Source organism: Xenopus laevis, chromosome 2L (assembly GCF_017654675.1).
Source record: "Xenopus laevis strain J_2021 chromosome 2L, Xenopus_laevis_v10.1, whole genome shotgun sequence".
NCBI lineage: Eukaryota > Metazoa > Chordata > Amphibia > Anura > Pipidae > Xenopus > Xenopus laevis.
This window is the reverse complement of record NC_054373.1, coordinates 149,637,846-149,664,307: the sequence shown is the minus strand read 5'-3', so window position 1 is coordinate 149,664,307 and position 26,462 is coordinate 149,637,846. Positions and strand designations below refer to the sequence as shown.

At 39.3% G+C, this 26,462-nt stretch overlaps 1 protein-coding gene across 8 annotated transcripts in view; it reads left to right on the top strand.

Moving 5' to 3' along the window:
• The window catches only part of slc11a2.L (solute carrier family 11 member 2 L homeolog), a 67,488-nt gene extending 41,726 nt beyond the window's left edge, over positions 1-25,762 (top strand). For 6 of the 8 annotated variants that reach the window (XM_041582552.1, XM_041582556.1, XM_041582555.1 and 3 more), the window contains 9 exons: positions 1,044-1,199; positions 4,927-5,085; positions 5,459-5,545; positions 6,468-6,587; positions 7,020-7,169; positions 8,941-9,014; positions 9,539-9,692; positions 11,203-11,256; positions 24,264-25,761. In XM_041582552.1, the coding sequence (XP_041438486.1) occupies positions 1,044-1,199; positions 4,927-5,085; positions 5,459-5,545; positions 6,468-6,587; positions 7,020-7,169; positions 8,941-9,014; positions 9,539-9,692; positions 11,203-11,256; positions 24,264-24,344 (1,035 nt within the window). In that variant the 3' untranslated portion in view covers positions 24,345-25,761. Of the gene's footprint in view, positions 1-1,043; positions 1,200-4,926; positions 5,086-5,458; positions 5,546-6,467; positions 6,588-7,019; positions 7,170-8,940; positions 9,015-9,538; positions 9,693-11,202; positions 11,257-24,263 lie in introns of all 8 variants that reach the window. The other 2 variants (XM_041582557.1, XM_018247488.2) reach the window with 2 other exon arrangements.
• The last annotated feature ends 700 nt before the right edge of the window (positions 25,763-26,462 follow it).

The window sequence follows — 26,462 nt, the reverse complement described above, 5'->3', positions numbered from 1 at the left end:
AATGAAGCTCTGGTTTCCTGGCTTCTTCAGCAGTTCACCCCTTTTGTCTTGTCAAAATGTAGCTAGTCGCTCGGGTGAGTGATATAATTGATGTAAGATTTTAAACTGCATTAATATGTCTCTAGACCAGATTAGTTAGTCCAATGCTTTAATAACATTTGTTTTTAAATAAGAGACTTGTATTGCACAGACCAGCTCAGGGACAGAAATTTCGGACTGGAAAAATACATTCTGTAACATTCGCCAGTTTAGTTATAAATCTTTCCGACATGGTTTGTACGTAACCTTTTTAGCCACTTAATGTGAGGGTATTAGCCACTGCTATACAGCGCCGATTCGGACCTAAGCGCCGCCTGAGGCGGCTCCTGCAATGCCGCCCCCCCTCGCCGACTTACTTGTCGGGAGGGGAGGCAGGAACACTAATGCGGAGAGCGCAATTGCGCTCTCTCGCATTAGTAAAGCCGAATTTCCGGTTTAAAAACCGGAAATTCGGCTCTTAAAGGTGCAGGAGCGGCTTTTTGCCGCCCCTGGAAACCGATTCGGCGTTGCCGCCTGAGGCGAGCGTCTCAGCTCGCCTCATTGGCGGCGCGCCCCTGCTGCTATAAACCACTTGAAGCTGGCAAAAATGATCATGGCCTTTTCTGTCAAAAGATTTATAGTACACAGCAGTTTCATTGCCACAGCCATGTTTGTGCTCCTTAAGAGGCAAGGTACATAATAGTATTATCGCAGATAACTTGTATATCTAATATTCTGAATGTTGCTAATAGTAGCTTTAGTTTTGTGTGTTAAGCTTTTATTTGTTTATTCTATACCCGAATGTAAACCCAAAAATTACATTATGCTTACTATAAAGAAATGTAATTCTAAGCATCTTTCTAAAGTTGGTTTTACATTTTTAAAAATGTAGCTGAATGCAATTCTCTTCCACAACATTTAGAATCATTTTATGTTTGGGGTTGCATGACATTTTATGCAGCTCAAGAATGTACCTGATTTTTCCACAACTTCATATCAATTTTGGGGTCTTATCTTCCTTTCAGTATATACGGGTTAGTCCCAACCAAGGGGAGCTTCTTAAAGGCATGTTCTTTCCTTACTGTAAAGACTGTGGGGCACCTCAGCTGGAGCAGGCAGTGGGCATTGTGGGAGCTGTAATCATGCCACACAATATGTATCTGCATTCGGCTTTGGTTAAGGTATGTATCGTCTGTAAATGCTCATTCTGTTCAGTTAAAGTAGAACTCAGATTTTACATTTCCCAGGGGATATTGTCAAGCGGAAAAACGTAAAATTTGGAAAAAAAGGATGGCGCTTGCCTGTATGGGATCGTAAAAAAATTGCGTATTTTCCGGGAAACCGGAAAATTACACACGTACACATACACACACACGCACAAGCAATGCAGAAGAACAGCTCTTCCAAAGGTTTATTTTGCTAACGTTTCGGTCCCCCACAGGGACTTTCGTCAGGAATCAAACAGTGCAAACACTGTTTGATTCCTGACGAATGTCCCTGCGGTGACTGAAATGTTGAGCAAAATAAACCTTTGGGTGATTGATTCAGCAAGTCCTGTGAGTGCCATTTTGCTGCATTGCTTGTGTTATTTCTTAGCTCAGGCACCCAGATGAAACAATGGTCTATGGTGTGCACCTTATGTGTCTCAGTTGGTGTTCGAAACGTCAGATTTTTTTTCAACAAATCTTGATTTTATTTTATTTTTTCACAAGTGCGGTGCTATGCTAGATATAGAATGGCTAATTCTAAGCAACTTTTCAATTGGCCTTCATTACTTCTTTTTTTATAGTTTTTGAAATATTTAACACTTCACACACCTCATCTATAAACAAATACTCTGTAAGGGTAGAGACACACGGGGAGATTTAGTCGCCCGGCGACAAATTGCCTCTTCTTCTAGCGACTAATCTCCCGAACTGCCTTCCCTCCGGCTAGAATATAAATCACCGGCGGGATGGCACTCGGAGCTGTTTTGTTTCCCGAAGTCGTCCGATGTTTCCTCGTGAGGCGACTTCGGAAAATGAAGCAATCCAAGTGCCATCCCACCGGCGATTTAGATTCTAGCCGGCGGGAAGGCAGTTTGGGGAGATTAGTCGCTCGAAAAACAGGCGATTTGTCGTCGGGGCGACTTAATCTCTCTGAATCTCCACGTGCGTCTCTGCCCTTAGGCTACAAATTTATTGCTACTTTTTGTTACTCAACTTTCTATTCAGTCCCCTCCTATTCATATTCCAGTCTCTTATTCAAATCAATGCATCGTTGCTAAGGTAATTTGGACCCTAGCAATGAGATTTCTGAAACTGCAAACTGGGAAGCTGCTGAATAAAAAGCTAAACAACTCAAAAACGATGACTCAGAATAGCACTCTCTACTCTCTTAAAGGGGAAGGAAACCTAGTCGACGCAAACCCGTCACCCCCCCTCCCGTTTGTTGCCCAGAAAGCATATCCATCATTATAGGGGAAAAAATCAGAGCTAAAATGTTCTATTTGCTTTAGTGGTATAAATGAAGGTCTGGGGCTCTAGTAGAGAATAAACCCCCTAATCTGTCAACACATAGGCCAGAAGTCATTTGTCCACATTTACATATACACAAACATATAACCTGCCTAACTGCTAGTTGATCCAATGAAAGTTAAAAAAAAAAAAACATTTGAAGCCTCTCCAATTTGCCTCAGATTGCCTCGAAATCTTTCCTGACTCTAAGATGGCAATCGGACCAGTCCCTGGATCAACTTGTACTATCTTCCATAACCCTGTATTCCCTCACTTGCTAAAAAGCCATTCAACCCCTTCTTAAAACTATCTAATGTATCAACCTGTACAATCGATTCAGGGAGAGAATTCCACATCTTCACAGCTCTCACTGTAAAAAAAAAAAAAAATCTTTCCTCAAAGCTAAGATTTCCCATACCTTTTACCAGCTTAGTTGCCCTTCTCTGTACCCTCTCTAATTCAATAATGTCCTGTTTGAGTGATGGAGACCAAAACTGTACGGCATATTCTAGATGGGGCCTTACAAGTGCTCTATACAGTGGAAGAATGACCCCCTCCTCCCGTGACTCTATGCCCCTTTTAATACAGCTCAAGACCTTATTTGCCCTTGATGCTGCTGACTGGCATTGCTTGCTACAGCCAATTTTATCATCTACAAGGACTACAATGTCCTTTTCCATAATGGATTTGCCTAGTGCAGTCCCATTAAGGGTATAAGTGGCTTGGATATTCTTACATCCCAGGTGCATGACTTTACATTTATCAACATTGAATCTTATTTGCCACTTAGCTGCCCAGATTGCCAGTTTGTCAAGATCATGTTGCAAGGATGCCACATCCTGGATGGAATTAATTGGGCTGGATAGTTTTGTGTCACCTGCAAACACTGATAAACTTACAATACCCTCACATAAGTCATTAATGAACAAGTTAAATAAAAGTGGACCCAATACCGAGCCCTAAGGGACCCCACTAAGAACCTTACTCCAAGCAGAGAATGTCCCATTAACAACCACCCTCTGTACCTGATCCTGTAGCCAGTTTCCTATCCAGGTGCAAATGCCAACAGTATCAAATGCTTTGGCAAAATCCAAATAGATCACATCTTCTGCTCTCCTACTCTCCAGCATCTTACTTACCTCATCATAAAAAGCAATCAAATTTGTTTGACATGACCTATCCTTCATAAAGCCATGCTGATAGCTGCTCATAATGCCATTCACTAGGACAAAATTTTCAATGTGATCCTTCACCTCCAGCTCTCCCATTTTACCAGTCAGACTCCTTACATTTGCAAACATACATGTAATACTGGTACCATATTGAACATATGACATGTGGTCCTCCCTATCTTTTACAGTACCCCCAACCAAATCTAAATCCCCATTATCCCTTCCTTTGCCCACTTCCTCATATAACCTGTTTTCCACAGAATCCTTTACTGAACTCTCCCCACCACACCTAGTTTAAAATCTCTTCCATCTTCTCCCCCAAAGCAGCTGCACCATCAACAATGAGGTGCAGCCCATCTCTAACAAAGAGCCTGTAGCTGATTGAGAAATCAGCCCAGTTCTCCAAAAACCCAAAGCCCCCTCCCTACTCCAATCTCTAGCATTAATCTCCCTAAGCTCCACAATGTTGTCTTAGAGCTGCTTTTGGCACTGGTAATATCGCTGAATGCCAATATGTTTTAAATGCCATATTGCTACTGAAGAGGTTATTGTACAGTAACTACACAAGAGACTATACTATACCCCCCAAACAATGTAGGTCTCTATAAAAAGATATTGCATAAAACAGCTCATATGTAAAACCCTGCTTCATGTAAATAAACAATTTTCATAATTATATACTTTTTTTAGTAGTATGTTCCATTGGGTAATCATAAATAGAAAATTGCCATTTTAAAAAATAAGGGCCCCTGGGATCATAGGATTCACGGTGCACACAAACAAACCAACAAACCATACTTGTTAGGTCACATGAGCCAATTAACAGAGAGACAGATTTCTGTCTTTTGCTTCCACACTTCTTCCTGTTGTAGTATTTCTGGTCAGGTGATCTCTGAGGCAGCACACAGACCATCACAAAATGTGGCTCAAGGCAAGAGATGTAAAAGGGCAAGATTTACTTAAATATGTAGACCAGTTTGCAAAGATTCTTTAATATGCCACTTAATATGATGTAAACTATCTGTTGCTTAAGTGTCCATTTTGGGGGTATAGTTTTCCTTCAAGGTGAGTATACACCAGTATATAGTAGCATATTTCAGTTGGAAAGTTTCAACAGTTGGGTACAGTGCAATAGAAACTAGCCTTGTTCTAGAACTGTGAGCAGGGCCATGAATTAAATGAATAATCTTGTTTGCTTGGTGTAAGATTTCTTTCTAACTAATGTCTCTTATTTTGTACAGTCAAGGGACATCAATCGAGCGAACAAGAAAGAAGTCAGAGAGGCTAATAAATACTTTTTCATTGAATCAACCATTGCTTTATTTGTTTCTTTCCTCATCAATGTTTTTGTGGTTGCTGTGTTTGCGGAATCCTTTTATGGAAAGACGAACCAAGAGGTGGTAAGTCTCGCCTGCAAATTTGCTTCCATAGTTACAGTATTTTCTTTTTACTTGCAGTGTTTAAGCTCAGGGTTTAGGCAAATGGCTTTCTTTGACACAGTTTGGCAATTTCTCAACAATTATTAATCTCAAAATGTAGCCGTTTTTTGAATATCTGTAGCTTTCAATGCACAGCATACACAGTCAGATATATATGAATGTTTCCCTGTAATATTATAGGCTTGATCATTCAGAAATACTACAAAATTCTTCTGTGTTTTGGGCTGAGGTTCGCATTGTTAGTAACAAAGTGTGCTAAAGCTACAGTATTTATATGCAGTGTTCCTTTTTCATAGATCTTTTCCCTTACCTTTTTCTCTCTTTCCATTTACAGTTTTACGAGTGCCTTAACAAGAGTAGCCCTCAAAGTAACTTATTTCCAAATAACACAGACCCTCTGCATGTGGATATTTTCAAAGGAGTAAGTATTTTCAAATAAAACTCATTTGACGCTAACCAATAATTACTTTTTGGTTCCTAGATGATCCAGAGAAAACAAAAAAATTACCCAGATTATCAGAGACAAAACTCACAATCATTATAATTCTAGGAGCATACATGATATACAGCTTCCTTTAGAGCAGTGGTCCCCAACCAGTAGCTCGTGAGCAACATGTTACTCTCCAACCCCTTGGATGTTGCTCCCAGTGGCCTCAAAGCAGGTGCTTATTTTTGAATTCCAGGCTTGGAGACAAGATTTTGGCTCCCTAAAAACCAGGTGCACTGCCAAACAGAGCCTCAATGTAGGCTGCCATTCCACATAGGGGCTACTAAATAGCCAATCACAGCACTTATTTGGCACCCCAGGAACATTTTTCATGCTAGTGTTGCTCCCCAACTCCTTTTACTTCTGAATGTTGCTCATGGGTTCTAAAGGTTGGGGATCCCTGCTTTAGAGTAATATCACAGAGGGAACTGCCTAGTGTTATATGTCCAAGCTTTTTTTGGTAAAATAAATAAACATAAAGGGGAGGTGATAACATTCATTCATTCTTAATACCCTCACCATATTGGGCTCAAGGAGTTGAAGGATAGGGGGAAACAGCAGATTGGACCTAGGCACCCTTTGTGATAAAAGGATGGGTCACCTTTAAGTTAACTTTTTTGGATGTTCTGGATTGGCTAATTGAAGCAAGTTTTCAATTGGTCTTCAGAGAGAGAGAGAGACTACAGTCTGTCTTTTGATCCTTTGTGGGGATTGATAATGTGTACCACTGGGTGTATAGACTTCTGTTTGTTGCAAGTACTACATTGCAGTTAATTCAGTGTAGGAGATTTGCACCCAGAAATTAGTAAAATGTAGTAGATTGGCTAATGTTGTTCATGTATTATTTGTCTTGCAGGGTGTGGTTTTGGGATGCTTTTTTGGTGCTCCAGCTCTCTACATCTGGGCAGTGGGCATTCTAGCAGCAGGCCAGAGTTCCACAATGACTGGCACATACTCTGGGCAGTTTGTAATGGAGGTATGTTTCACTTTGCATTAGGCATATTATTGGCCACAGTTTCTTGGCTGATTCTGTAGAAGCTGAGAGTTGGATAACCTGTATTATATCCAGGTTTTATTTAATTTAATATAATTTACTTAATTTAAATTTTACGAATGCCTAAATAAAATTTATAATGACCTTCATTTTGCTCTTCAAACAGCAATATCCATTAATGGGGGCTCAAATGTAGGTGACTGATTAACAAAATTAAGCAGTCTTTTTAACCTGCAGTAGGGGAATCCTTTCCTATTTATTTTCAGCACTTCACTGTCTCATTTATCACATTTATGTATATATGTATACATAAATATATAAATTATCTCAATGTATATCTATTTTGATTTCTTTTCATTAAGCCATGTCACACCGCTGTATACATTACTACATAATGTCATTCTCTCCTTTTAGGGTTTTTTGAACTTGAAGTGGTCTCGCTTTGCACGAGTTTTCCTGACCCGATCTATTGCAATTACCCCCACTCTCCTTGTGGCCATTTTTAAAGATGTTGAGCATCTTACAGGAATGAATGATTTTCTAAATGTGCTCCAAAGTTTGCAGGTGAGAGATGTTCAGTTAGTGTGACAAAGTTGCCAGTATTTGCCGTAGTGCTTTCCTTTACTGGCATAAAATTAATTATCCAGTTGAATTAGCTGTTATGACTCCCCATTGTACACCAACTTTTATTTCATACAAAATGTGTTTCTAAGCCTTTCTTTGGTTTCAGTTCTAGAACTTTAGATTTAATGCTAGAAGCATTTGTGGAAAAACATTGAACATGTCAGAATGGCTTTAATTTTTACATTGAAAATGGAGACCTAAACATTTCATACATAAGGTCCATCTCAGAGAAAACCCCCTGTTCGCTGTGCTGCCCTGTATTTCATGAGAATGAGCATATCTTGTTTTCCGAGAGAAGTCATTGCTTATTGAAGTGCTTTGTGTGTGCCCATAAGCCTCTCATGTAAGGCTGCCTTATTTTTTTTCTACCAAAGTAATCCAGGGACACCCACAGAGGTGTATAAAGCACAATTTTTTTATTTGGATCACACTTTTTGACAACACTTACTTAAAGTCTCAGCCACAAAGTCTAAATATAAAGAAAATAAATATATAAGACAAAATCTTGCTCTAGTTAGCCTTCGTGCTGGGCTTCCACAAGTTTCTAGGAATGCCAACAGGTAAACAGCACCCCCATCTTTGACTTGAGCTCATCCAGTTGGCCTTGTGTAAAAAAAAAAGTTCATAAACACGATCCAAGCTTCCAGCAATAAATATAATTTTTTTTTTACAAAGACATACTTGATTCCTCAGATTGAAAGGAAACCATGATAGTCTTCTAATTTGTAGGAACCATTTCCCACCCCCTTAAGGCTCACAGAGTCATTCAACCCCTCCTTCCCCTTGAAATAATAGATACTGGGACTTGAAGTCCCTTTTTTTTCCAAAATAACCTTTCCACCGCCCTCCAAGCTTATATGATAGCTCTCCAAAGGTATTCATGAAAAACTGTCTCTTTGAGAACTTCCTACTTAAAGGGGTTATTCACCTTTGAGATAACTTTTAGGATGATGTAATGTAGAGAGTGATATTCTGAGATAATTTGCAATATGTTTTTATTTTTTATAATTGAAGGTTTTTGAGTTATTTATTTTTTTATTCAGCAGCTCTTCAATTTGCATTTTAAGCAATCTGGTAACTAGGGCCCAAATCACCCTAGCAACCATGCATTGATTTGAATAAGAGACTGGAATATGAATAGGAGAGAGTCTGAGTTCTTTAAAAGGGGACAGCAGTGCCCATTTGAAAGCTGCAAAGAGTCAGAAGAAAAAGGCAAATAACTATAAAGCTGTAAAAAATAAATAATGAAAACCAATGGAAAAGTTGCTTAGAATCGGTTGTTCTACAACATAATAAACGTTACCTTAAAGGTGAACCAATATGTTATTTGCATGGTTCCAGTTATTATAATTATTAATGGCAATGCCAGTGTCTGTCCCCAGTGTCACAGCTATTAACCTTGCCATAGTGCTTACAGTTCAGAAAGTTGTTAATCCATAGCATGTAACTGATATCTATATTTTCATTGAAGTATTAATAAACTAGTAATGTAGCAGAATTAAGTAAACAAAGAATAATAATAATAATAGTAATAAAGTTTGGCACACTATATCATGGGTGGAATTTGACATAGGACTTCAGTTAAGATGAGTTTTATGCGGAATACATGCTGCTGAAATATGGTAAGAGTCTGTTGTTATGTGTAATACTATGTGGTTTTGTGTTTGCTTATATAGATTGTATTTGAATTGATTTCATTTTGATATTTCAGCTTCCATTTGCTTTGATCCCGGTCCTGACATTTACCAGTCTTCCATCTGTGATGAGTGACTTTGCAAATGGGATGTAAGTATAAACGACGGTATTACGGGTTGCTGTAGAAAAGTTATGTTATGCCACATATAGACAACTGGAGAGCCAGTCTGCCATTTTCATTCAGCTGGATAACTGGGAGTGACTGGCTTATTGTGAAGTTTATAACCACACCCACTGTTAGATTTAATTACCTGGGGTATAAATTTACCATCATGTCACCTGGAATCCATTAAATGGGCAGCTAATCATTAAACCATGTTCACTTATCCTGCACAAAGGCATCTTTTATGGGAAGTACAAAGAACTTCACATGAACATAAGATTTGTGAAGGACTGTAACCTGTATACTGTGTGCACATGGAAGTGTTATTTCTTAAAAGCAAAACAGAGACTGGTGTATTGTTAAGGAAAGGGATAATACAAGTATAGTTTTGTATTTGCAAAAATTCCGTTGTTAGGCCATAAATTTCTCTCCCAGGAGTTTAGGCATACTTGGTTTATGTAGCAGGAAATATGTTATGTCTAAAGCTTTTCTTTTCTTCTGACTGTTGCAGAGGCTGGAAGATTGCTGGTGGGATCCTGATCCTCGTTGTCTGCAGCATAAACATGTACTTTGTGGTTGTTTATGTCTCTGCACTTGGACACATAGCATATTATGTGGGAGCAGCTGTGTTGTCAGTTGCATATTTATGCTTTGTGGCATATTTGGTAAGTAATACTTTGACCTTACAGCATTTATGTTCATTCTATGCCACATACTTGCACAGTAAGGTCAAATAAATCTGTTCCTAATACTGGTTATACTGGACAGCTAAAGGAGAACTAAATCCTAAAAACAAAATGGGGTATAAATGCCGTATTTAATATGCTGAATGTCCTGCACTAGCCAAAAGTTGCAGAATCTCTAGAGCAGTGACGATACAGGCCTTGACAGTTGTGCACAGGCAGCCACCATCTTGGATTTTGATAGGAGTTTCAGTAAGATGCCCAGTGTGGTCCGGGCAGCTGCTGAGAAGTTAAGCTTAGGGGTCGTTACAAATCATCATACAGAAAATGATGTTCACACATCATAGAAACTGATCCTACTGCACTCAAAATAAAATTCGGATGCAAATTATACAGGTTTCCAAGCTGATGTGTAATGAGAATCTACATTAATTACTAATCAGCTTTGTATTGAGACTTTTATATTCTATATATAAATGTGAATCAGTCCCCGAGTTCAGGTAAGTGACAGCAACAGAGATCATGTTCAGTGAATCAGCAGAAGAGAAGATAGGGCATATTAGAATTTGCAGATCTTCACTAATAACGGGCTTTGGTTGCCTTGGGCTGGTACAGAATCTCAAACATAATGGGCAGCATTTCTAGCCTCCTTCTTAGTTAAAGGGGATTAAAAGTCAACAAATAATATTGCAAATACCTCTTCTCCACCTTAAAAGAAGCATCTTTGCAGTATACTTTATTTAGAAAAATAAGCATTTTTCTGCCAGCCTTTGTATCCTCTGTCTCTCAAAGTTGCACACTGAAATCCTTTGAAAGCTTCATGGCTGGACACGGGATGGAGCAATGTCAAACAATCAGATACTCTGCATTCCGAAAGGGCAGGGAAGCAGAGCAAATGAATGTTTTCATTTGTCTTTGAGGCTAACTTCTGTGAGAAAGATTCCACCCGCCATGCTTCCCTGCCCTTCGGAATGCAGAATATCACTGCTCCGACCATGAAGCTTTCAAAGGATTTCAATGTGCAACTTTGAGAGGCAGAAGAATGCTTATTTAATAAAACAGCACTGAAGTTCTAAATAAAGTATACTGCAAAGATTCTTTTTATATGGCAGAAAAGTATACTGCAAAGATGCTTTTTTGATGGCAGTATTATTTTTGTCTTCACATCCCCTTTAAGGTTTAGTTCTCCTTTGTCATCTCAGGTGGGTCTTAGACAAGTAATTTCCCTGAATTTTACTATACTCTAGTAATCTATTTTGTATTTACTACTAGAAGAAATTTCTAGGACAGCGTTCACCCCAAATTTCACTATAAATTATCTTAATGTGAACAAATAGGCATTCTTTACAGTAAGCGAGTGACTTCACTTATTGAAAAACGAGCAATAATGTATGTACATATCCTGCAATGTTATTTAACTATTTATTGTCATAATATAAATGTCTTATATAATTTATATAATGTGTTTGTGTTTTCTCTCTCTCTCCGGCAGACATGGCAGTGTTTGGTTGCACTGGGCCTCTCATTCCTTCAATGCGGCCAGACGGTAAGCATCCATCAGATTGTGCTTGCCGAAGATCAGCCAGATCTCTCTATTAATAACTAAGGACATGTTGCCTGTGTGAGCATGGCTTGTAGCCATCAGAGCCAGTGTGTTCCTATGGTTTACTGTGTGAACATATAAATGTATGTGCAGTTAGCACAGAGGATTCCTAACTTGTTGTATAAATTATTAGATGTCACTGTTTGTATTGTGTAAATCTAGTGACAATGATAATACTTTCTGGCTGCCTGTGCTCCCTGTGTAATGACCGGGATATATTGTTTTCCAGAGAAACACAATTTTATTGTCTGTGTGTCTTGGGACAGAGAGCTCTGTATCTCTGATCTCCTGGTACCTTGGGGCAAATTTACTAAAGGGCGAAGTGACATTATTTCGTTACTTCACCGATTTACTAACGGGCGCAGGTGTAACTTCGCTAGAGAAAAAGACTGACGCTGGCGATCATTCGCACTCAATCGCCAGGCGAAGTTGCACTCTGGCCTAGGGACGTAACTGTGCAAATTCACTAAGAAGCGGATTTTCTAAGTCCCAAAAAACTCTGGCGTATTTTCCTTTTTTCAGGGTGATAGCCTGCAAAAGAGGCGAGCGTTAAATTTTTTTTGGGTAACTGGCTCCCCCCCCCTACATTTCCTAACATATGGCACATAAGCTATACATTGCGCTCATGTGTAGGGCAATATAACAACTTTATTTTATTTTATTATGGTTTCCCTGGGCTTGTGTAGTGTAATGTATTTGCTGCAACATATATGTCCATTCAACTTTAACTTCCCACCGTATGCAAATTAGCCAACGCAAGCGCTACTTCGCTCTGCTTGCCGAATTAACGCTAGCGAAACTTCGCCAGCGTTCAACGCCCTGGACGCAACTTTGCATGTTAATGAATTAGTGTTGTTTGAGTGAATATTCGCCTGAAGAAGTGTATCGCTGCCTGCGAAGCCCTCGCTGGCGAATTTTCGCCGCTTAGTAAATTTGCCCCCTTCATTCCATAGCTTTTTTGTGTCTCAACTGAATTGTAACTGTTACAAAGTCGTGTATCGCTACCTCAATGGTGAGGCTGCTATATCTCAGTTCATTGTCAAAGAATGACCAGTAATAGAAATGTCACAGTCATTGTTAAAAAAAAAAAAAAAGGTCACAGTCTGGAAGTGAAAATAGAGACACTTAGCAGACTAATTGCTAGTGATTGCTCTTCCTGACCGAGTCTGCTGCCTGTATATGGTGCCAGGCTATGGGCCTGAATGACTGTTATCTGACCAAATATCAGGCAAATATGCATTTGCCAGGTTTGATTTACCCGCATATGTGCGTTGATGGCCTTGATCAGACAATCGCGTAGCTGCAATAATGATAGGCCAAACAATTGGTTCAGCTTGATATTACCAACTTGAACGTGGGTATATGGGTGAAGGATCCTCATATTTGATGCTCACCTAATGTGTGGTGAGCTTTACGCTCCACAGAGAGGTGGGCCAGCAATATAAAGGGGCAAGTTTATAGTCTGTAGGTTACACAGCAACCATAGGTTATTCAGAAAAAAAAGACAAAAGCATGACACGTGAGAGTGTTGCAGCAATGTCAGAAACCACCGATGCCATGAATGCCAATATGAATTTACCCCCCCACCCAGTTACACACTACCCTTGCCTTGTAGCATACAGTGTCTTTATCACGGCACTCATTCTGGGCAATAAAGATTGGGGCACCACCAAATGCTTCACCCTTCACAATGTTTTCATTACATGTTTGATCTTGCTTAGGGGAGGGATTTCGCTGTGCCATATGGATATAGCAATCCTGTGACTGGTGTAAAGACAAGCAGCAGTAGGTGCTGACCCCACAGTTTATTCCACTGCTGAGCCCTAAACCTAAACCCTACATGCTGAACTCCATTAAATAGTGGTACCTGGCAAACTGGTGTTACATTAGCTGCTACCATTAGTCTCATTACAAAGTATTCCCTGCCTTACAGAGACACCAAGAGACTCATTAAAGATCTCTCTGGAAATTTTGGGCTATCGTGTTTGTCCTGTCATGTGCAGGAGATGAGTATCATGAGAATAAGCTGTCATGTCTTTGCTTCACTGCAATGCTGTTTGGCACACTATGGGCCACTGAGAGTAGGGCTGGGGCTGAGAACAATTGCTTCTGCAGGCAAACTAGAATCTGTGAGGTAAAAAAATCTCCATAAAATAAGGGAAAATGTATTTATACTTTGGATATTAACCCTTGCTCTAATTATTATTATTAACATAATTATTGTGATAACCAGACCGTCCCCTTCATTTATAAACTTTATTCTTTATTTATTATACTGAATGGGGTTATGGGATCTTTGCTCTTCTTCTCTGTGTTACCAACACTTTAGATATTTGTCTTTATTTGCCGACGTTTTCAGGCAGCCCAAAACATATCTTTGACAAAAGTGTTATTCACCCTGACTGTAACAAGACATGATTAGCTGCAAGTTTTGTCAGAGTTTTCCCCCAAAGTAAAATCTTTTTTACGTGTGTCATTTCATGTTGAAGCAAAAAGATCTGTCACACATCAGAATATAAACACGACATTTTATTTACCTTTCGCTTATTGCAAGGCATCAATTTTCTCCTTATATTCAAACGTGCATATCTCATAAAGCCTCCCATCTATATACAGTTGAACAAATTGTGTTGGGCACAGCGCTAGTCTTTAAAGGAGAACTAAAGCCTAACTAAAGAAGTAGCTACAAATGTTGTACATCAGGGGTGTCCAAACTTTTGGCTTCCCGGGGCCACATTGATAGAAGAAAAATGTTCTGGGGCCACACTCGAATTACACACTAACACTAACTTTTGATTTATTTTATTGTAAAAATAAAAGAGGGTATTCTAAACCTATGATAGGTTTTTTCACTTGTTAACTGCTTTTCCTGCTCTAGGAAACCACACACCGCACACACCATGTACAAGTTAAAGCACACAATTAGCGACCGCATACATACGCTCTCTATGCGTGACATTGACACATGACAATGGATTGGCGGAAGTTCAAGCAGGGCCGCATTCATATCCATCCTGGGCCGCTGTTTGGACACCTCTGTTGTACATTATGTTTTGGGCTTCTGTACCAGCCCAAGGCAACCACAGCCCTTTAGCAGTAAAGATCTGTGTCTCCAAAGATGCCCCAGTAGCTCCCCATCTTCTTTTCTGCTGATGTCACTTAAGGTGACCATAGACGTAGAGATAACGGGTGGATCTCTGCCCGATATGCCCACATTGAAGTGGGGGATATCGAGCTGATCCGATCGTTGGGCCCTAGGGAGAACTGGCGGTCGGATCATGGGACCACATACACGCAGCGATGCAGCCATGATCCGATGGGATTTTTTAACCCACCCAATCGAGATCTGGCCGGCTTTCGACCAGTTATTGATCGGGAAAGCCCATCGGATGGCCCTAAACGAGCCCATAAGCTGTCGACTCGGTCTGTCGCCAGCTTTTATCGCCTGTATGTGGGGGCCTTTACTGAGCTTAGGGACCGACTCACAATATACAGTACACATAGAATGTCGCAATATAAGGCTGATTAGTAATTAATACAGATAATTACTACATGACCGCACAGAAACCAGTGCAATTAGCATCTGAATTTAATAATCAGTCCTGTAACATCAGCTTATATTACAGACAAACCTCATTTTCTGCTTGATAATTTGTGACGACCCCTAAGCTTAGCTTCTTAACAGCTGCTCAGAGCCCTTTCCAAGATGGTGACCCCTGGTGACAAAGTTGAAGTCCTGGATCATTTCTGCTATTGAGAAGCTGAAGTTCAGTATATAAATATGGAATTTTTAGGCACATTCATTTGTAGGGTTTAGTTCTCCTTTAATGGCCATATTGATGCAGCACATAGAGAGCAGTGCATGGGCCTCTCTATAGCAGATAACATTTCAGGAAGGAATAATATGTCCTGTTGTAGCGTTCATACACAGGGTCGTTATGTTTCCAGTAATCACTATTAATCTTACTGACCCTACCTGATCCAGGTTTCACTGCACAAAACTTTTCCTGAATCCCCAGCCATGCGTACTGACCTCTGGATCCAGGGAGTTAACTATTTGTATTTTTATACAATGTCCTAGCAACTTTGGTCATTTTTGTTTTTTCATAGATTTTTAATAAGTTGTCTTTCTCAACTGCCTCCTTCCAGTTTCCAAATAGGGGTCACTGACCCCAGTTATAATAAGCTATTAACAATAAGCTATTGTTTTTTTACGCTACAAATGTATTGTTATTGTTACTTTTTGCTGCTTCTTTTGCTATTCAGGCCCTCTCCTAATTATATTCCAGACTCTGATTCAAACCACTGGCTGGTTGCTAGGGTAATTTGGTCTCTAGCAAACAGATAGCAACTGAAATTCCAAATTAGACAGCCCCTGAATCAATAATTCAAAAAGGATAAAAATGGAGACCAGTTGCATTGTAAATATCTCTGTCTACATCATACGAAGGGGCACATTTACTATTGGTCGAATATTGAGGGTTAATTAACCCTCGATATTCGACCGTCGAAGTTAAATCCTTTGACATCGTAGGATTTACCGCATTTCCTGTGATCGAACGATTTGAAGGATTTTAATCCATCGATCTAACGATTTTCCTTTCGATCCCAAATTCGCTAGAAAGCCTATGGAGACCTTCCTCATAGGCTAACATTGATGCTCGGTAGGTTTTAGGTGGTCGAAGTTTTTTTTAAAGAGACAGTACTTCGACTATCGAATAGTCTAACGATTTTTAGTTTGAATCGTTCGATTCGAAGTCAAAGTAGCCAAAAAATATACTTCGAAATTCAAAGTATTTTTTATTCTATTCCTTCACTCGAGCAAGTAAATGTGTCCCGAAAAGTTAATGCAAAGGTGAACTAACCCTTTAGATTTATTAAGGTTCGAGACTTTTTTTCAAGTTGTATTTTTTGGTCAAAACTCACATTTTCGGGTTACAAAAAATAATAGCTCGAGTGCAAAAATATACCACCTAAAACCTGTCGAGATCATGTCGGAAGCAATGGCAGGGGCCCCTTGAACCATTTGAAGATGTTAATAGCCTTAATGATGTTTGAGTTTTTTCAGAGGGTTTTGCTCGAAAACTCAAATGATACAAGCAATTCAAGTTTTTTTTTTTTTTTGCAAAAAACTCGATCAATTCAAGTTATTGTGTTGTAGGACTCAAACTCGCAGAATCAGGTTTTTTTTTAGTTTTTTCTTAAAGGGGTTGTTCACCTTCAGAAAACTAGTTGTTTTCAGATAGATCACCAGAAATAATGACTTTTTCCAATTACTTTCTATTTTTTTTATATGTCACCGTTTCCTAATATTGAAGTGTAAAGTATCATTTTTCACCTTCTATGGGTCAGGGCACACACTCAGATTCGGGGAGATTAGTCACCCGCCGACAAATCTCTTCTTTGGGGCGACTAATCTCCCGGAACTGCCTCCCGTCAGCTAGAATGTAAATCGCTGGTGGGATGGCACTCGGAGCACTTAGTTTTCTGAAGTCGTCCAAAGTTTCCTTGTGAGGCAACTTCGAGGCTACTTAGGAAAACGAAGCGGTGACTAATCTCCCTGAATCTGAGTGTGTGCCCTGACCCTAAAGCAGCTCTGGAAGGGGGGGTCGCCGACCCTGTAAACTGTTCTAAATGGATACATTTAGTTGATACATTTCTTATCTTTGTCCCTGCTGAGCAGAATCCCTGGGTTTCATTACAGGCAGCTGTTAGACTTGATACAATAGTTACTAATATTCCAGTGATGCTGCAGAGAAATGTATCAACTAAATGTTGCAAAATTGTAACAGTTTAGAGTCTGTGCCTGAATTACTGAGCTGCCAGACTCAAACACCAGAGACAGAGACATTCAACTTTAAGGGGCCGATTCATCAAGGGTCGAATATCGAGGGTTAATTAACCCTCGATATTCGACTAGGAACTAAAATCCTTCGACTTCGAATATCGAAGTCGAAGGATTTAGCGCAAATGCTACGATCGAACGATCGAAGGATTATTCCTTCGATCAAACGATTAAATCCTTCGAATCGAACGATTTGAAGGATTTAAATCCAACGATCGAAGGAATATCCTTCGATCAAAAAAACTTAGGCAAGCCTATGGGGACCTTCCCCATAGGCTAACATTGACTTCGGTAGCTTTTAGATGGCGAACTAGGGGGTCGAAGTTTTTTTTAAAGAGGCAGTACCTCGACTATCGAATGGTCGAATAGTCGAACGATTTTTAGTTCGAATCCTTCGATTCAAAGTCGTAGTCGAAGGTCGAAGTAGCCCATTCGATGGTCGAAGTAGCCCAAAAAAACACTTCGAAATTCGAAGTTTTTTTACTTCGAATCCTTCGCTTGTTGAATCGGCCCCTAAACTTTTGGAAAAAAACTGTAAAAAATAAACAATAGAAAGTAATTGAAAAAAGTCTTCATTCCTTTACATGAGTTCATTTGAGGTAAAAAAAACTCTTAACACTCTACCTTTGATAAATACCCCCCCCTGATGTTAGATGCAGCTTGTTTGCCTGATCTAATGAAATGATTACTTTTGTACTGTATCCGTCAGTTCAGCTCACAGCCTGACAGTTGCTCTTGGACTGGCCAGTCAAATCACTGACAATGATCACTGCTATATTGTATGGCAATAAGAATATAATATATAATGTTATAAGTAACTAACATAACTGACACTAAAGCAATAATTATACGCACAAAATGTCTCCGCATAAATAACTGACTGACTATTTATTTGCTTGTACAGACTTGAGGGGGGGTTAGAAATTGCACGTTTGGCTGTTAATGATTTCATCCTCTTTTTGTACTGGCATTAGAGCCGCGTGCCAGAAGCAGACGTAACTTCATACAGGTAGATCCCTCCCCCATGTACTCGCAGCTATTGAACTGTTAGATTTCATTGTGGTTGAGCAGCCTAACAACAGAACAATGGGAAGGTAACCAAATAAATAGCAGCTCCCTAACACCGCTGCCTGGTAGATCTAAAAACAACACTCAATAGTAAAATCCAAGTCTCACTGAGACTAATTTTTACATTAAGTAGGAGAAATAACAGCCTGCCAGAAAGTAGTTCCATCCTAAAGGGCACAAGTCACATGACTGGGGGCAGCTGGGAAACTGACAATATCTAGCCCCATGTCAGATTTTATAATTGAATATAAAAAAAATCTGTTTGCTCTTTTGAGAATTGGATTTCAGTGCAAAATTCTGCTGGAGCAGCACTATTAACTGATGTGTTTTGAAAAAAACTTGTTTTCCCATGACAGTATCCCTTTAAATACACTGATTATTTTTCTCTGCATTAGATAACCTTTATCTGTTGTTGTTGTTTTTTGTTTTGTTTTTTTGACGCAGTCGATGTTACAATAAAATGGCTAAATGTAGCTGATGTACAACTAGATGATCTGGTTGTAGAATTGGGGCGGAATATGTCCAGGCTCTATTCATTCTTACCAACCCCTTGTTTAATCTAATCTGCTCCTATAATGTACCCAAGCTGTAACCTTCACAGTCATTCCAATGGGCTCATTCTTAATCTAGAGCAGTGATCCCCAACCTTTAGAACCTGTGAGCAACATTCAAAAGTAAAAAGAGTTGGGGAGCAACACTAGCATGAAAATGTTCATGGGGTGCCAAATAACGGCTGTGATTGGCCATTTAGTAGCCCCTATGTGGATTGTCAACCTACATTAAGGCTATGTTTGGCAGTGCACCTTGTTTTTATGCAACTAAAACTTGCTCCCAACACAGAAATTCAAAAATAAGCTCCTGCTTTGCGGCCACTGGGAGCAACATCCAAGGGGTTGGAGAGCAACATGTTGCTCACGAGCTACTGGTTGGGGATCACTGATCTAGAGAATGGAATTGACCCCCATGCAGATACTTGTCATGCAACTCAACCCAATCCATCTTTTGATAAAAACTATTCATGTTGATTTAAATCCAGTGGTCTCAGTGTGTCTTCTTTCAATAAAGATGGATTCACTTTGTGTGACTGCAGCACCCAGCACTAACACCATTAAATGGGTCACATGAGCAAGCACCACAGATATGGAGATCTAAATCTGACAAATTTTAGACTCACAAATCAACATTAAGGGGCATATTTATCAATGGTCAAATTCAAAACAAGTTGAGATTCGAAATCAAAAAGACCAATTGGATTTAAGTCAACGTTTTTTTAGGTCATATAGGTCCGTTTTTGATCGAATAGGTCCATATTCAGGTAATTTGAATCGAAGCAATAGCGCATTCGATTATATTAGATTTTAAGTTTTTTCCCCCAAAAAACTTAGATTTTTCAAAGTCCACCAATTGACTCCAAATGGGTTCTAGGAGGTCCCCCATAGGCTAAAACAGCAATTCGGCAGGTATTAGATGGCGAATGGTCGAAGTTGAATTTTTCTAGAGACAGTACTTCAAATTCAAATCGAATTTAGACTATTCCCTAGTCGAAGTACACAAAAAATAGCTCGAAATTCTTAATTTTTTTCATTCGAAATTCACCTCGACCTTTGATAAATCTGCCCCTAAATATAAGCCCTCAGAACAAACCATGACTGTCAGCCTTCTGCCTTCCCAACAAGCACTCACAATGAACTCCTGTGAAATATATATATATATATTCATTCATTGTCAAGGGAAGCGGTGTAAATGCAGGTGCAATTCTCAGTAATGTTCTGGGGCTGGTCCCAGACCTGAATTCTGAATCTGCATTTTACATTTGTTTTTCTGTTGTGTTTTCTCCACCTCAGTCCACACTGGGTTACAAATTAAAGCTGGAAGGGATTGGAAACCCTTGAAAGAAATTGCTGTAAAATTGTTCCGAATTCTTTTCTGAGCACTTTTTGCAATTTACTTTTTTTTATGCTTTTCAAGATATTAGGGGTTTTTACACGGCTGATATAATGAATTTGAACAGCACCACCTGCTGGACACAATCGGTAGAAAATAAAGTTAGAGGACAGCTAGTGAGTAAAAGGAAAGGCTGTTGCTCTGCTCAGAAAATGAAGTTACTGAGCAAAGAAGAATTTCTCTCAGCAAAGACAAGACCGTACCCTTTTCACTAACTTTTTCTACCGCCTGTATCTAATTAGCTGAAATGCACAGCCGGTGGCTCTGTTTAAAGTGTTATTAGTAATGCAAGAACTGCTAATATCTGGGAAAACTAGAAAATAACCGATCAATGTAAAGTGCAACAGGGCTTAGAAGGGCGCTCTGAGAAATTGTACCTTCATTTGTTTTGAGGGTTTCCATTTCCTCCATCATACAGCATTTGCCTTAAACCTAAATAATTGTTTAGGGGTGACCTGTTAAATATTAAAGGATAAGTAAACCTTTAAAATAGGTGGATGTAAAATTGATGAGAGTTCTAGTCTAAGAAATTTTGCAATGTACATTCATTATTTATTTGGGTTTTATTCCAAGATGTTAAGGGATACATGTACTGTTAATATAAATGAATTTTGTTCCAACACCACCACCTGCTGGTGATTTTCCACCCAGTCTGACCAGCAAGTAGTCAAGGAAGTTGTCAGGAGAAGGAAAGAGGCTGCTCTGATGTTCTTCTGCTTAGGAAAAAATTGAGAAAGGTTTTTATTTTATTTTCCTAAGCACACAGTAATAACATACTCTCTAACGTGAACACTGAAGAATTCTGCATTTTCTTCTTATACATTGCATTATGTAATCCAAAGCCCTCCCAGCTGGAGTGTGAAACAGACCATTTGGTACATTCCCAACATATGAGAATGAAACACAGACCATTTGGTACATTCCCAATGAAGGATATATAGTGAATAAAGTACCCCCTCTTGTAAAATATAAGGATATTATAAGTTACAGAGGAGTTTCATGACCATATAAATACACAAGGCTGAAGGCCGAGTGTTTTTATTTTTTTATACTGGTCATGGAACTCCAAGGTAACTTCTAATATCCTCATATTTTGCAACAAGGGGTACTTTATTTATTATAATACACACGTTTCAGTGAGTCATGTGACAGAAATGACATCACTAAGCTCCGATTATAACCAATGACATCACTAAGCACCGTTTATAAGGAGATCATTTACAGGATAAGAACTGGATATGACGGGATTAAGGATAAATAAATAACTTTCACTGCAACTTTCATGGAAATGTCATTAGACTTGTATATTATATAACAAGTGCAGGGGGACGGGGTGGATACAGAAAAGGCTACTGATCACTATAGATACTATTCAGCATTTTGGATGGGAACAACAAACTGCAAATATTTCCACTGACCATACGAAATCTTATCTATTGAGAGTGATTTGGGATTATCAGTAAGAAACGCTGCCATTGCTTTTACCAACAGAACTTTACTGCATCCATTGCACATATTTAATTATATAGCAGCACAAGTGTGTGCAGCACTTTACATGGGATACAATTAGAATAAATTAGAATATATATATATATAAGTGCTAGGACTGAGGTCCCCAAAGGGCTTACTGACACAATTCTGTTTTACAATCTCATCCAAGCAGAATGATTTATACATGATATGATGTAGTGGGGAATCTATACATAGAGAAGAGAACTCCCTGTAAACCTTCATTCTATGTAATAAAGGGAATAGGGCAAATGTATGTTATCTGCTGAATACACAGCTCTACAGTCATCTCTACAGTCTGCTATGGGGAGTTGTGCCCTGAGTGATTATGTTCATGTTTAATGAAGTGCAAGTATAGGGTATTTAGAGTCTCAATTTGCTAATGGGGGCCATTCACCAAAAGTTTTGCTGGGAAATATATTCCAAGGCACCAAAGGAGTAACAGGCATTGTGGATTATACATAAACGCTACATCAGTGATTCCCTTGTACAAACCTATAACTATACTTAGGGTTTCACTGTGACTCACAGAACAGCCGGTTTGGGTGGAAAGATTTGGGGGTGGCAGAAAAGCATTTCTCTGAGTTAGGGCAGAGACACGCGTGGAGATTCGGGGAGATTTAGTCGCCCGGCGACAAATCACCTATTCTACGGGCGACTAATCTCCCCGGACTGCCTTCCCGCCAGCTAGAATCTAAATCACCAGCGGGATTGCACTCTGAGTGCTTCGTTTTTCAAAGTCATCCGAAGTTGCCTCACTAGGAAACTTCATGCCACTTCGAAAAACGAATCTCTCCAAGTGCCATCCCGCCAGCAGGAAGGCAGTTCGGGGGGATTAATCGCCCGAAGAGGCGATTTTTCACCGGCAACTGAATCTCCAAGTGTGTCTCTGCCGTAAATGATAATTTTTTAAAATCTTTTCCATTCTTCCTCTGCTTGAAACGGAAATGGACTTTGTAAGTACGTGTCTTTTCAGTTGCAGGGAATATCGCATGCTGCATGTTGTTCATGGGAGTAATAACTTTGTGGGTGGCCATGCACTGCCCGAACCTCTGACAAAGCCACCAAATGAGAAGATCTGGGCCCAATTGGGTGATCCACGTGCAGTGCTGAATTGGGCTGGGGCCAATGATCAGATCATACATTTGGGCCTACAGAGGTCTGCCTGCTGGGATTTTCTCATCTGCACAATTAGGGGGCAGATGTATTAAGGGTCAAATTAAATTCGAATTTTCAAATTTATTTTTTGGTCAAAACTCTCAAATTCAAATTGTGAATTATTCAAACTCGATTTGAATTTCGAGATTAATCAAACCTATACCCTGGGAATAATTTGAATTCGACTATTTGCCACCTAAAACCTGCAGAGTTCATTTATTAGTCAATAGCAGAGGTCCAGTGACCCATTTGAAGATGTTAATAGCTTTCCTGACATTCAAGTTTTTTTTTCGGAGAAAAAACTCGGTTCAAGTTTAGTCGAATTCAACTCGAGTTTTCGGTCGTTAATATTCGTTCGAGTTTTAAATATTCGATTTTTTTACTTAAAGAGATACTGACACCAGAAATTAAACCTATTTTTTTTACATCTATCATAATATTGTCTTTGAAAGCTTCTTATTTATTTGCCATAAAGTATTTGCCTGATGCTTTTACATTACCTGTCTGATACCCCATGTTCCTGTATGAGGGGGCTGCCATATTTGTGCAGCAGGAGTCCGTTAGCATTAGAATCTCTAACTGACAGGCTGAGATGGGACAGTCAGGTTGGCAAAACAGTCAGGTTAAGAACTTCAACTAACAATTATTTACAAAAACAAACCTCTCAACAAAAAAAAAGTTATTGGTAACTTTTAATGTACAGTCATATTTTAAAATGTACTTTTTTAGTGTCAGTCAGTACAGTATCACAGTATCATAATTTCTAGTATATTCAAATTTATTAGATTTAAAAAAAAAACTAATGTATTTGAAATTATTTTGATAAATGGGCCTCTTAATATCTGGCCTGTGTATGGCAAGCTGTAGCTGAATCTCTGGCTTCTCCAGCAGTCTCTGCATTGATACAATTCATAGGATCTGCAAGCAATTTATGGTGGTCATACATGGGCAGATCGGTTATTCCCAACAACTGATTGGCTGAACAGACAGAGGGGTATATTTATGAAAGAGTGATCGCCACAGTCCTCTAGTCTAGAGTGACCACTCTCCATTTCTATGGGATTTTTAAAAGAGTATTTATCAATGGGTGAAAGTGAAAGTTCATCCTCTGATGAATTCTGAGAATTCTTAAAACTTGCCATATCCCCAAACCAACTGATATCCATAATACCCAGATATTTGTCGGGATGCTCATGCACATACATTTTGGTGTAATTATATATATATGTGTGTGGCCACCTTTCATTGGTCATAGTAGTTAATCTTATGTCCGATGTAGCGCTGAAGTACAGAGTAGGGTTTGATATTTGTGCTGGCAGTTAGTGCTATTGCTCCATGCACAGTATGTTAGTGCTTCCTAAGTAGGCTGCAAGTGTCAAGTTATATCAATATTCCTATTTATTTACCTCCTCTCTCTCTTTTCCAGTATAACCTTGGTCTGACTGGCTGTCCTGAGCTCTTCATCCTTCAAAACATGGAGATGGAAAACCCGACTTCCCCTCGGTGATGTTGGGATAACGTGGCACCTTTATAGTCTGGCGGGCAATATTCCTCCTGTGTCTGTTACTAAGTAACATGGAGGTGCTGATGACACAGACCTGGTAATTTGTCTGTTGCAGATTTATGATTGGTTAATAGAATAATGTCAAGTCATACAAAACAATAACGGGCCAGAGTGTGACTGGCTTTAAAGCTCTTGCACATGAGTGTTTTAATGTGCATTCCATGTTTTTTTTTTATGCGATCTCCATTAACACGCGTGTTCCTGGGCAGTGGAACGCATAAGAAAAAGCAACACCGCGGGAACGTATATTAATAGGCCTGTGTGTAAGAGCGCTTAGGAATTAATTGCACTACCTCTGATAATGGGAAACACAAAGGCCAGTTGGAAGGTACATTGATTGGTACTTACCAGAAAACTAGGGATGCATCGATTCCAAAACTGGATCCCAAACTGAATCTGAACCCAAATCTGTATATGCAATTGATCAAAATTCAAAGATGAAAATTGTGGTCTAGAGTGGTGATATTTAGGATTCAGATTCAGTTTGCCTATGTCCTGCGAATAAAGGCTGGGAATCTGGGATACAGTGCCTCCCTATAGAAATCATTGCATAGAGACAAATGGATGGTTCTCTGCTGCTGTAGCCTTGATACAGCTTGCTGCGGCCTACTGATGGAGCAAACCTTGCTTTTCACACACCAAATATGCCACTGCATCCACGTCAATGGAAAAGGTTGTGATAAATATCTTTTTCAGCGATATGGCGCCAATGTCTCCATACAGTGTGCCCAAATGGTAACCCACCAGCACACCCTGGCCTATCAGCAAAAGATAGTCCAGTACACGGTAAGAGGAAAAAAGAAAAAATTACCGCCACACAGGACTCCATGCAAGCGGGGTAAACCCTGGGTGTTTATTGAAGTGTATCGTTTCGGGGGCATACTCCTTCGTCAGACAAGCGAACCACTGTGGGAGTGAACGTTTAAACCCACCCTGGTGAATAATAATTAGCATACATTTCAACTACAATAAAGTACCCAAAAAACTACAAAGTCCATAATAATTTGAGTACATGTGCAAAGAGTCCATAGTCACTCAATTTTAATTCCAGGTCCGGATGTGTGCATGATCCATAAAGTCCAATAACATAATCATATAAAAAGTGCATTCAGTTGTTCCTGTGGGCAACATTAAAAACAATGTATCACAATATAAGATAGCTTGCCCTAGTCTATAAAAGAATATTAAGTTTACCTTACCCTTGCAACATAATAATTCAATTCTCATATTTGCAATAAAAAGGCAACATATTAAAGGGCATGTAAAGGCAAAAAAATAAAATCCCATTTTTACTTTCTTTAATGAAAAAGAAACCTATCTCCAATATACTTTAATTGTGTACTGTTTTTATAAGAAACCTGACTATGCAGTGAAATTCTCCATTTACTGCTGTGGATAGGAATTGTCAGATGGTTGAGCGGGGAAACAATCATACTTATGAACAGCAGGGGGAGCCCCCGCCTTACTTCCCAGCCATGCAGAACTCAAGCAGCTTTGTTTATGACGATCCCTAAGCAGCCCAGAGCACACTGAGCATGTGCACAGTCTTAGTCTTGCAAAGATGTTTAACAAAGTTACAAGATGGTGACCCCCTGTAGCCAACTTTGAAAGCATAAATTATTTGTTTGATTAGGCTTGTGGTGCAATAAGTTCATGTTTATATTTAGTATACAAAATACAGCATTTCGAGCCTTATTCCATTTTAGACTTTACATGCCCTTTAACTACTTTATAGATAACAAGCAAGATTGAACTCTTCATTTTGTTTGTAAAACCCAATCCAATGACATTCTCACTGTAGAAACAGTTTTTTATTATCCTGTCGCTCATTCAGTGAATGTTAAACTTTACACTTCATAAAACACGCATGGTTTATCCCACTTGCATGGAGTCCTGTGTGTTGGTAATTTTTACTTTTTTATTTTCCTGGTCCATACAGTTTTCTCCATCTGTAGGTTTATGAAGATGTGCAGATTGTGTTTGCTTATAATTACATACTCAAGCACATTAGCACTTAAGGTGTGTCTGTGACAATGGCGTTGCTAGATATTACTAGGCCCC